General features: G+C 43.3%; 1 protein-coding gene across 1 annotated transcript in view; it reads left to right on the forward strand.

Annotated features, from left to right (window-relative positions):
* The window catches only part of SNTB1 (syntrophin beta 1), a 181,080-nt gene that overhangs the window by 99,426 nt on the left and 68,922 nt on the right, over positions 1-12,732 (forward strand). Inside the window, exon 3 of the mRNA XM_074943902.1 lies at positions 4,034-4,241. Within this exon, the coding sequence (XP_074800003.1) occupies positions 4,034-4,241 (208 nt within the window). The remainder of the gene's footprint in view (positions 1-4,033; positions 4,242-12,732) is intronic.

Raw genomic sequence — 12,732 nt, forward strand, 5'->3', positions numbered from 1 at the left:
TTTTTTCAAAAGTGCTGAGCTTCCAACAACTCTTGTTGAGAAAAGTAGGAGCGACTGGATGCTCAGCACTGTTGAAAAGAAAAGTATTTAGGTACCTAAAATACTGATTTGGGAACCGAACTTTAGTCTCCAGTTTTTGAAAATCTTGGCATTTAGAATGGGATCTGCTGACTTCAGTGACATCCTGTGACATTCTGTTCTTGCCACTCAGAACTGTAAGCCATTGCATTTCATTCTTGCTGAGACAGAGGTAAAGATCTTGCTGGAGATTAGATTCTCTCCCGCCTCCTCCCCCCCACCCACGGGTCTGTCTTCCTCACCAGCAAACTCCTCAAGACTCTGCCAGTTTAAACCTTGCCTTGCAGGTAAGGATCAGTGAACCCGAGTTCCCCAGAGATGTCTCTCTGCAGTGTCCATTCCCTCTCACTGTGACACTCACAGGAATTAAGTTCACTGCCTCCAAAGACAGTGTGCGCTCCAGCTGATTAGGTTAGCTGAAGGCTCACACTTACTTCAGTATAAAACAGCACTGAGATGGTTTATAGTAAAACTAGAATAAGTTTATTAAATAAAAACCAGCAATGTAAGTGATACTAAGGAAGAGAAAAAGAGGCCGGTATGGTTACAAACAAAACAAAACATGGTTTCTAGTGACTAAATCTTAATTTTAACACGTTACAATCTTTGCCTAAGTAAAAAGAAAAGGAGTACTTGTGGCACCTTAGAGACTAACCAATTTATTTGAGCTACAGCTCACGAAAGCTCATGCTCAAATAAATTGGTTAGTCTCTAAGGTGCCACAAGTACTCCTTTTCTTTTTGCGAATACAGACTAACACGGCTGTTACTCTGAAATTTGCCTAAGTAGTTTTCTTTCTTATATCAAGTTATGATCTCTAGCTCTCCACGCTAGGGAATCCAACTTTCAGAGGGTACTGTACCCTACGTCCCCTAAGTTTTTGCTCCCCTTATATTTCCCAAAGTCCACTGTCTCTGCCTCAAGAGCCAGGAAGGATTCCTGGGGTGCAGATTCTGTCCCTTGGCATGATCACTAAACTATCTTCTCCATTGAGGGATAGCTCAGTGGTTTGAGCATTGGCCTGCTAAACCCAGGGTTGTGAGTTCAATCCTTGAGAGGGGCCATTTGGGATCTGGGGCAAAAATTGGGGATTCATCCTGCTTTGAGCAGGGGGTTGGACTAGATGACCTCCTGAGGTCCCTTCCAACCGTGGTATTCTGTGATTGCTTGTTAGCTTGATGGCTATGTTTACCTCATATGTAAATGTATTTTCATTGTCCTTTGCATGTGACCAAGCCAGTCAGGCCGTGTCAAGGTTCCTCCCCCACTCTGAACGCTAGGGTACAGGTGTGGGGACCTGCATGAAAACCTCCTAAGCTTATCTTTACCGGGGTATCTTTACCAGCTTAGGTCAAAAACTTCCCCAAGGTACAAAATATTCCACCCTTTGTCCTTGGATTGGCCGCTACCACCACCAAACAAATACTGGTTACTGGGGAAGAGCTGTTTGGAAACGTCTTTCTCCCCCAAATACTTCCCAAAACCTTGTACACCACTTCCTGGACAAGGTTTGGTAAAAAGCCTCACCAATTTGCCTAGGTGACTACAGACCCAAACCCTTGGATCTGAGAACAATGAAAAAGCATTCAGTTTTCTTACAAGAAGACTTTTAATAGAAATAGGAGTAAATAGAAGTAAAGAAATCCCCTCTGTAAAATCAGGATGGTAGATACCTTACAGGGTAATTAGATTCAAAACATAGAGAATCCCTCTAGGCAAAACCTTAAGTTACAAAAAAGATACACAGACAGAAATAGTTATTCTATTCAGCACAATTCTTTTCTCAGCCATTTAAAGAAATCATAATCTAACACATACCTAGCTAGATTACTTACTAAAAGTTCTAAGACTCCATTCCTGGTCTATCCCCGGCAAAAGCAGCATATAGACAGACAGAGACCCTTTGTTTCTCTCCCAGCTTTTGAAAGTATCTTTTCTCCTCATTGGTCATTTTGGTCAGGTGCCAGCGAGGTTACCTTTAGCTTCTTAACCCTTTACAGGTGAGAGGATTTTTCCTCTGGCCAGGAGGGATTTTAAAGGGGTTTACCCTTCCCTTTATATTTATGACAGGCTGGTACAACAATATTCCTTCGTCTGGGGCAGGCTGGGTTTATGCACTGCCTCCCAAACACATTTTAAGAACATATTTCCAGCTCTCCTTATACACAACTCGCACATACAACATACAATGATTTTCAAGACCAGCATGTCACCAATTTACATATACCTTACATGACACCTTTTAGATACACTCATTACTTCCAACACACTGTCATAACATGTGTCAGGCCTGACATGAATTACAGTATGGTGGGCCCAGTTGGCATTGAGGGGCTTGCAGGACCACACACCCACCCCTTCTCGCTCCCCCACCCCCCAAAAAAGTATAATGATTGCTGTCAACCCTATAGTGCTAACTCAGCTATGGGAAAGTAAGTTGGATTCTGCTCTGACTTGTACATCAGCAGAATTGTTAACTAAGCTCCAAATTTCAGGATATTCGTAATGATGTATGTATGAGTATTACCGTATTGCCTGGCAGCCCCAAACAAGGAGAGGGGCTCCACTGTACTAGGCACTGTACACACAGAAATAAAAACAGACTGGCCTTTCACGAAAGAGCTTACAGCAATGAGGTTCAAACCAGGAAGTATACAGCTTGACTCTCTGATCTCAGGTAATGAATTTACAAAGATGGAATTTAGGCGAGGAAGTCTTATTATTTGTATTATAAACAGCAAATACAATATGGAGTCACAGAGGCAATAAATATGGATGCCCACAGTGCCATTTTCACACACTCTTTTCACAGCTGGGCCACGCTTTAACTTATTTTGGTTCTGATAGGGGGGCATAAAAAGTGGCCCACAAAGTTAACTGAAAAATGTGTGTGTACACACACAGTACCCCACCACTTCATATCTAAGGCTCTGTCCACCCTGGGAGCAGAGCTGTATGAGAGACAGCCCACATTAAAAGCAGTTGTTGCTAGTAATGTTTTTGGCACTGTTCCCATGACCAGCGTGGAGAGGATATTTCTCTTTTGCTAGAAAACTATGTTAAACTGTACTTTGAAACTACAGGTGGCAACCCACATCATGGTTTGTGGGGCATGGTTCTCAGGAAAAAGTACCCGTCTACATGCTAGTCAGGGAAACCATAACAGGATGCTGCTAGTAAGAACCATTGTTTGATATGGTTATAGCGAACACATTCCCATTCTGTGTGAACAGGGTCTAAAGGGAGCATTCAGAACATTTGTTGCTTTACTTCCCACGAAATCTGAATCCGTGCAGGCTGCTGGCTCTGCTTAATGGTGACATCAAACTCACAATGGAACTCTGTTTAAGCCACATTATATATGATCAGTTGGTGGGGGGTTTATTTCTTTGTTGCACTGTTCTGTACGGCTTATAATAGGTGTATTGATCAATGCAGGAAACTCTGTAATACTGGAAAGAGAAGGGAGTTGCCTAACCCTTATCGATACATTCTAGTCTCCATCAGGGTTTCATGGTGGGCATCATGTCACGAGCATAATGCTTGCTGGGTCATCGGATCAGGCAGGAGGTAATGATCACAGCATGGTGGAAATTCATGGGACCTGAAAAACAAGAAGATATGTTTTAAGTAACAAATGAATGTCCCTTCTAACCTAGCCACTCCGTGCTTGGAACTCCCACTGAAGTTCCAAGTATGGGACAGGGTCTAGCCCTGCAAGTCACCTTTAAGGATCAGTATTTCAAAGGAGCAACAACTACTAACCTCACCAGAGCTGAAATCCTTAAGGTGAATACTGTTAAATTAAACAACGGTAAAGGTAAGTTTAGTTTAAGACCTTGCTGATGTCCTTTTAACTCAATTGCTTTATTGTAAAACAGCTTACTATATTTAGTCAATTAGTTACGCCAAGTTTTGGGGAGCGAAAGTAATATTTTCCCTCCCATTTTTCTAGGCTTCTTGAAGTCCATTCCCCGGATGCCAAGCACACTGTGGTTCTAAGGAGTAAGGATTCAGCCACAGCCCAGGCCTGGTTCAATGCTATCCACTCCAGTGTGAGTGACCTTATTCCCAGGGTGATTTCAGAGGTGAAAGACCAGCTGGGTAAAACTGGGATCGCTGGAAGTCGAGAGATTAGGCATCTAGGCTGGCTTGCAGAAAAGGTAATGAACATATTTTCTTTTTCATTTCAAAGCTCTCTGTATGTCTGGAAGTAGAGGCTGAATCAGATATTTGTTTTTATTTAGCTTTTACAAAGGCCTCTGATTGTGCCTGCTCTGACCTGTGGTATCTTATCTAACACAGTGGTTCCCAGACTCTCTGCTTCTGCAGACCATTTAGTAACCAGCTCCTCTTAGGGGCTTGCCTCTCATCCCAACCCTTCTGTCTCCCACTGCTTGGCTCTCAAATGTTAAAATCTGCATACACCAGGAAGACCTTTGGTGGTCCATGGGCCGCAGTTTGAGAACCTTTGATGTAGTGAGAAGAAAATCCAGGCACGCACAGGAACAGATCCAACATTATTTCAGTGCCAGAGCTCCAGAAATCAACTTTACACTCTAACAGCTTGTGTGCTCTGACTGGTTCCACTAGCAGTGCTGGGATATTGATTTACAGTGTCCTTAAAAAGACACACGATTTCCTCAGCAGCACGTGTGGTGTATTAGTGCCTCATAATGAGGCAAAGGATGCAAAAAATTTTCAGATACCTTTCCCAGCTCCATGCAAGGTTAGAAAAGCCAGCAAAAGTCCATGATGGTTAACCCTGCTGTTTATTTTAAGGTGAAGCTCACCCTGTAGAGAGCCAGACTGAGGCCTATATATCACATAACATTTTGGGTTGAATTTCACCATAATAGAATAGGGCCCTTTGTTAGAACTGCTGAACCTCATTAATGAATTTTAATGTTGAAATTTACAGTTCGCAGCTTTGGGCTTCTCAGGGGAGCCTCCCTTTTCCCCACTCATTTTTATAAGCTCTTTGAACACAGAATATGTTTGGCTACTCATTGTTTCCGAATCATCTCCCCAAAGAAGAGGCAAAACACTAATAGTTATTGGGCATGAAAAGTTTTATTATCATCTGTGAGTATGTAGCCCTATTTTGAAGGCATACACCTCTATGTGCTAGGCCTGTATTCTTCAGAACAGGAGATTGTCTCCCAATCCTAGTTGAATGTAGCTGTTCTGCATTAGAACATTTACACACCTTGCAGTGGTATATTGATAGGCTTAAAGTGAATATGCATGTTAAAGATGAGCAGGTTACAAGGTCACTTCAAAGCATCATATTTTGCATGCTCCCAGAATACATTGCAGAGTGCCTTTCAAGCATTTGTGATCAGCATCACCACATAATAGGATTAAAATAAAGGAGAGTTGTGAAATTGCAGTCAGTTCCCTAGCAGTACAGCAGGTGTGCAGTAGAGCACACGGTGGACGTGCTAGCATTTAAATAAAGAAGAAATGAGCACCCATTCTGAAAATACACTGACATTTTATGCAGTGATACTGGCACAAAATAGCTTCCATATTCCACCCTAAAGTGGGGGCTGCCTTGCACTGGTGGGCAATTGATTTCTCTTGTGATTGATCCTGAAGGATTCGCAAATGGAGTCAAAGGTGCTGTGTAAATGCAGCTTGTTCTTATTCTCATTAAAATGATTACTGAGTGTATATTTTCATAAACCGAACCCAATGTTTCCTCATTCAGTAAGGAAAAGCATCTGCCGTCTGGCCTCTTCCTCACAGTCACCATATAATCTTACATAATTACATGTGGTCCTCTTGCTTTCTTCATGTCGTGTGATGGGGTGTCCACCCTCCACAAGCTCTGGGCAGGTTAATGTGGGCCAGGAGGGGCCAGTTCTTTAGATGCTGCACCTTGAGGGGAACCAGGGACTGAGAGGGCCTAATGGTAGATGACGTCCAGCTGAGGGAGGAGCTGGGAGAGCCAGGAGGTGAGAGCAGGAAGAGGTGGCAGGGATGAGGTCTGCAGTCACTTTCTAGAGGGAAAGGGAGTTGACCAGGGACAAGGAGGAGAGTAAGCTGTGGGGTCCTGCCCTGGATTTGGGAGACTTACAAGAGACCTAGAGGAGTGAAATAGCCACAGAGAGCCAAAGAAACTCCAGGGGTAAACCCAGAGATAGGCAAGGAGATAGAGAGGTGGGGTAGGAAAGAGCCTAGGGGGAAAGAGCAACAGGGTCTGAGATTGAACAGACAGAGATTGCTAGTCATCAGGTCCCGGGCTGGAACCCAGAGTAGCAGGTGAGCCCAGGTTCTCTTACCAGCCACTGGCAAAGTGGCACAGGACCTGGAGTTGGAACAGAAGACTGCCTGAGACGGCATATGGATAGTTGTCTGATGGGACCTTTCTTGCCCTTGAAGGGAGGGGTCTAGGTAGTGACCTTGGCCAGTGGGCCAAGTCATGAAGAGAAAGAACCCTGAGTCACAGAGAGAGGTCAGCATGAGTAGCAGATGGAAGGGGGCGCCAGATGGGGCAAGAACCATTTCCCAGATCTAACCACAAGGAGGTGCTCCTGCAGTGAGTGGAACCCCTTCACGTGGCTCAAAATCTTGCATCAAATGTTAGTGTTCATTGTGGACCAGCACCAAAATGGCAACATTTGCATTGACTTTAATGGGGCCAGGATTTGGCTGTGTGTACTGATTTCTGTATCTTTAGAATGGCTAAAATGAAGAATTAGCATTGATAGATATTAAGAGGCGTTGTCTTTGAAAAGTAAACATGTTTTCACACCAACCTATCCACTCAGCTGTGTACAGTAGTAATGGTGAGAAGTCAAAAATCTTCTAACCACTTTATTGTGGGAGCCCATTTAGAAGGGGAAATAAAGGGTATGTACAATATAAAGTAAATCAGCTTGGTTTTATTTTGTCACCGGGATGCAAGCTGCAGATCCCTGGTTTCGGAAAGCTGACTTGGAAGGTGAGGGCACCATGGTGCAGGCTTCCTACAATCCCAGCCAGGAGTTGGTTGGTGAAACCCAGAAAGTGGGAGGTGTCAGGGTACCTGGACGAGGAGCTGAATTCAGCACATACCCTGGGTACCCTCTCTGGCAGAATTACTCCTGTGGAGCCCTGGTCAGAACTTAAAGCTATTTCCAGCTGGTTAAAGTGCCTTGGGGAGGCCAGCAGCAGTACTATCTGTCCTTCCATGAAAGGGAATCCCCTCTCTGTTTCAATTGCCACTTGTCCATGGGGGGGGGGGGGGGGACACAACATGGTGTTCCCACATGATCAAATGAAGCCCATTAGTTACATTATGTGTACCTGACTCATCTCAGTGTTTTTTTTTTTTCTGCTTTCCTTACATTTGTGACAGGTCTGTAACTTTTCCGTGGACCCTTGTGGGAAGAAATCTGAGCTCTCTTTAGGAAAGCTCTCTTTAGTCTATAACCATTGAGAGCATTTATGACACCACTTTATAATTTGTAGCAAATCCTCATATTGTGGTTAGCATTCACTATGACATTAATCATGATGAATTTTTCTGGTGGTTGTAGGGATGTAAAATGTAATCCCATTGAAATGCCAATGCGATTGCTGGGGTTGTTCTACACTTGCACTAGAGTATTTCGTGCACGGAATTTAGCTTTTAACTTCAGCCTTTCTTTTACTGTAAATAATAGAAGCATTAGAAATCCTGGCTTAGGTGGGGCAATATTAAAACAAGTAGGTGGACATCTAGGGTGCTACATCTAATTGCACACTGCCAGAATTCTTCTGGGACCACTGCAGCCACTTATCAAAAAGCCAATCCTGAATCTTTCATCTCTGGCATGAATTTTCCACTCCAAAGGCATGTCTCTGCTCAGTGCTGAACAGTAGGGGTTTTAGGTGCACTTTAATAGATATAGTTGATCTTTTGAAACACTGCTGCAAAGGATTTTGGGACACATTTAGGAACTAAAGTCACTCACAGCAGACTCCAAGCTGTTGGAAGAAAAGCAGCCAGGCACAATGGTTACAGAGGTGCCCATCCCAATTTTTCCTGCACTTGACTGTATTGGGAGAATGGGTTCTGAAACATACCACATTGGCTTAAGGATTTATTAGTCAGACATTCTTTATGCTTTTCTGGTATTAACTCCAATATCAAGTATCAGCTTGCAAGGAAGTGTGTACATTACCCAGTATGTAAGTTTCTACCCTCTCATTTTTTTCTTTAATCAGTCAGACCCAGGGGATTAGCAAGTATAGTGAGCAGGAGGGTACGGTGATGGTTAGTCCTTACAGTCCCTCTCCTTTTTCATGCCCCTTATTGAGAGCCTTTTAGTGGCAGAATAATACATAAAAGAAATTCCTACCTGGGGGGACCTTTACACACATACTAAATGTGATTATACGAGAGGGACACTTTTAATAATGTCATTACCATATTTCCATTTTGTCCCTCTACCAGAGCTCTGTGTCCATTGTCTTTCAATGGCATTAAAATTTGCACCCCTGTTTTTTTCCCCAGGTGTCCATACTTCTGACTTTGCCTGTCTTGAGAGCTGTGCTTTTAAGCTCATGTTCAGAATTGAAATGAGTTGTTTATTTTCAGGTATTCTGATGGGGCTCAACACCACTGTGAAAGGGGCTATCTTTGATTCTTTCTGCATCAGGTGCCATTACTTGATGGGTATTTGGGGAAGTGCTTGTTTAGACAGGTGTGTCTTACCAGGTGTTCAGAGGCTGGTGAGATTTGAGCTCAGTTTGTTCTGCAGAACCCTGTGCCATTGTTACATTTCAGGGCAACTGCACCTCTCTTCCCTCTCTATTGTCCAGCAAGGGTACCCACTGTAAGTTTTTGGGTCCCTAGTTGTCTTTTGAGTGGAGACCCGTGTCTCTCTCCCTTCTAAGTGGGGTATTTCCAGGCTGAACAGTTCCCTACCTTCACTGTGTTGTTTTCAGCAAAAGATAATATCCTTAAGCAGGCTTGCTTCACATCTCTGCTTCAAGATAGTACACAGTGTTATTGGCACAGTTTATAAGTTATTGCACAGTTCTTTCTAAGCATGCACCTTTTATTCTTAAGGTAAAAGCATGACAGAGAAAACATATTAAAAATAATAAAAGAACCTATGTGCATGCTAATAAGCTTACCAGAGATCTCCCCAACTGCAACATGGGCTTTGGGAGGAGCAGTTCTTCAACCCCCACTCAGGGGTTTTCCTGCAGTTTCAAGTTCATCACACCCTTTGCTCCAAACAAGAACAATCCATGACTGGTTTCAGAGTAACAGCCATGTTAGTCTGTATTCGCAAAAAGAAAAGGAGTACTTGTGGCACCTTAGAGACTAACCAGTTTATTTGAGCATAAGCTTTCGTGAGCTACAGCTCACTTCATCGGATGCATACTGTGGAAAATACAGAAGCTGTTTGTTTTTATACACACAAGCCATGAAAAAATGGGTGTTTATCACTACAAAAGGTTTTCTCTCCCCCCACCCCACTCTCCTGCTGGTAATAGCTTATGTAAAGTGATCACTCTCCTTACAATGTATGAGATAATCAAGGTAGGCCAGGTCCCCCACCCCCCCAAAACAAACCCACTCTCCTGTTGGTAATAGCTTATCTAAAGTGATGACTCTCCTTACAATGTGTATGATAATCAAGGTGGGCCATTTCCAGCACAAATCCAGGGTTTAACAAGAATGTCTGGGGGCGGGGGGTTAGGAAAACAAGGGGAAATAGGTTACCTTGCATAATGACTTAGCCACTCCCAGTCTCTATTCAAGCCTAAGTTAATTGTATCCAATTTGCAAATGAATTCCAATTCAGCAGTCTCTCGCTGGAGTCTGGATTTGAAGTTTTTCTGTTGTAATATCGCAACTTTCATGTCTGTAATCGTGTGACCAGAGAGATTGAAGTGTTCTCCGACTGGTTTATGAATGTTGTAATTCTTGACATCTGATTTGTGTCCATTTATTCTTTTACATAGAGACTGTCCAGTTTGACCAATGTACATGGCAGAGGGGCATTGCTGGCATATGATGGCATATATCACATTGGTGGATGTGCAGGTGAACGAGCCTCTGATAGTGTGGCTGATGTTATTAGGCCCTGTGATGGTGTCCCCTGAATAGATATGTGGGCACAGTTGGCAATGGGCTTTGTTGCAAGGATAGGTTCCTGGGTTAGTGGTTCTGTTGTGTGGTATGTGGTTGCTGGTGAGTATTTGCTTCAGGTTGGGGGGCTGTCTGTAGGCAAGGACTGGCCTGTCTCCCAAGATCTGTGAGAGTGATGGGTCATCCTTCAGGATAGGTTGTAGATCCTTGATGATGCGCTGGAGAGGTTTTAGTTGGGGGCTGAAGGTGATGGCTAGTGGCGTTCTGTTATTTTCTTTGTTAGGCCTGTCCTGTAGTAGGTGACTTCTGGGAACTCTTCTGGCTCTATCAATCTGTTTCTTCACTTCCGCAGTTGGGTATTGTAGTTGTAAGAATGCTTGATATAGATCTTGTAGGTGTTTGTCTCTGTCTGAGGGGTTGGAGCAAATGCGGTTGTATCACAGAGCTTGGCTGTAGACAATGGATCGTGTGGTGTGGTCAGGGTGAAAGCTGGAGGCATGTAGGTAGGAATAGCGGTCATTAGGTTTCCGGTATAGGGTGGTGTTTATGTGACCATCATTTATTAGCACTGTAGTGTCCAGGAAGTGGATCTCTTGTGTGGACTGGACCAGGCTGAGGTTGATGGTGGGACGGAAATTGTTGAAATCATGGTGGAATTCCTCAAGAGCTTCTTTTCCATGGGTCCAGATGATGAAGATGTCATCAATATAACGCAAGTAGAGTAGGGGCGTTAGGGGACGAGAGCTGAGGAAGCGTTGTTCTAAGTCAGCCATAAAAATGTTGGCATACTGTGTGCCACAAGTACTCCTTTTCTTTTTGCGAATCCATGGCTCTGTCAGTCACTAATTTATGCAGTTTGGCTCCTTGAAGAGACTGAATAGGTAATCAGTCAGACAGTGGGTCTCTGCTCAAAGTGTAGCTCCAAAAGGATGGACTTGAAGTGGGTCATTTGTATTCCCCTTATCCCCAAGTATGTCCTAGGAAATCCACTTCACACGTAGTGTTCCCCAAAAGTCTTTGAAGTTCCTAATATGCCCCAGAGAGTGCGTTAATCCTGCCTTCCTCTTAAAGAAATTCTGTAGAATCCCACAATAGTACACAGCCTTTTGCATTTTCAATACAATGGTTTCCCCCACTATTTAAACTTAATTCCATAAGGTTTATCCAGAATATTATCATATCTGTCACATCCATAATTGTGATTCCTCCACTCAATGCTATTTCCCATACCACCACAAGGTAAAACATAGACTCTTCCTGCAGGGCATAGCAAGCATGCTAGAGCCTTAGAGAGAGATGGTTCTAGGGTAAAGGAGTTCTTGCCTATTTAGAGCTTTAAAGAAGATGAAGAACTTGAACAAGTCCCAGAATTTGTTTGGATAAGACCCTGGTGTGATGTACTCATGCCAGCCAGGTCTGCTTAGGGTGGTGGCCTTTGCATACAGCCAATAGTTGCAGCTTTTGGATGACCTCTTGGTTCAGCCTGGTGGAACTAGTTGCAATAATCCAGTCTTGCATGTGTCCCTATTGCTAGGTTTGCACTGGATGGAGGTGGCCAGTGATTTTCTTTCCACTAGCAGTTAGCACACGTCTCTCAGCGCATGAAGAGACTGAGTGTTATTTATTGTATGTAGCTGATATTTACAGTCTTCTGGTCTAAGACGTTCTCTATGTTTATGTCAGTAATTCCACCCTTAGATAAAGCAAGAATTCAAGGGAAAAATGGTTTGGTATGGAAGGGCTTAGTCTGTAAAGAAATGTGGATAGTTACAAAAAACCTGAAGATACCACTGCTGAAAGCAGGATATGAGCTCATGCAAGAGAAAATTCATTGTTTTAGCTACCAGATTAAGCAGTCTCACTCGGAAGATCTGGAGTGAGCTCCGTCAAGATGAAGGGAACTGGAACCTCAATCCTGCTCCATTAAAGTAAATGGGAGTTTTGCCACTGAAATAAATGACAGTAATATCAGATCCTAGGGGATGAGGTAAGGAAATTGGACAGGCCTGGGTTGCATGTGTGCATGTACATTGGTCCCATCTGTTTGTCAATGGCCACCTTCTCTTACCTGTGTTCCTGAGTGGTATTCTCCTATCAATCATGCAAGCAAAGGGATGCTTATGGTAGTTTGATTCAGTGTGGGAAGAACAGAATAGTGGAGTATGGGGCAAAATCCATCTCTTGCAGTAGAGAGCTATACCGCATAGGAAATGGTGACTTAACAGTTTGTATCTCAACAAAAGCTGAACAGAATTTCCTGGGGGTAAAGCCTTTTCTATGCTTAAAGGTTTAGCTGGTATATCTATACAGTTATACCGGAAAACAGTGCTTTTGGCAGTATAGCTTATTCTGGTTTGGCAAGCAAAATAACTTTTTGCAATCACACTTTTTTTCCCGATGGTTTTATTGCATCTACATCAGGACTTTTGCTGGCAAAGCAGTGTCTTTAAAAAATCACACCTCTAATTGACATAGCTATGCTGGCAAAACTTATAAATGCAGACCTAGAAAATGCATTTTTGTAGCCCGGAGGCATCAAACATCAAAAGCCTCTTGCAAACTATAGAAGTGTTTAATGT

This window comes from Natator depressus, chromosome 2 (assembly GCF_965152275.1).
Source record: "Natator depressus isolate rNatDep1 chromosome 2, rNatDep2.hap1, whole genome shotgun sequence".
Lineage (NCBI taxonomy): Eukaryota > Metazoa > Chordata > Testudines > Cheloniidae > Natator > Natator depressus.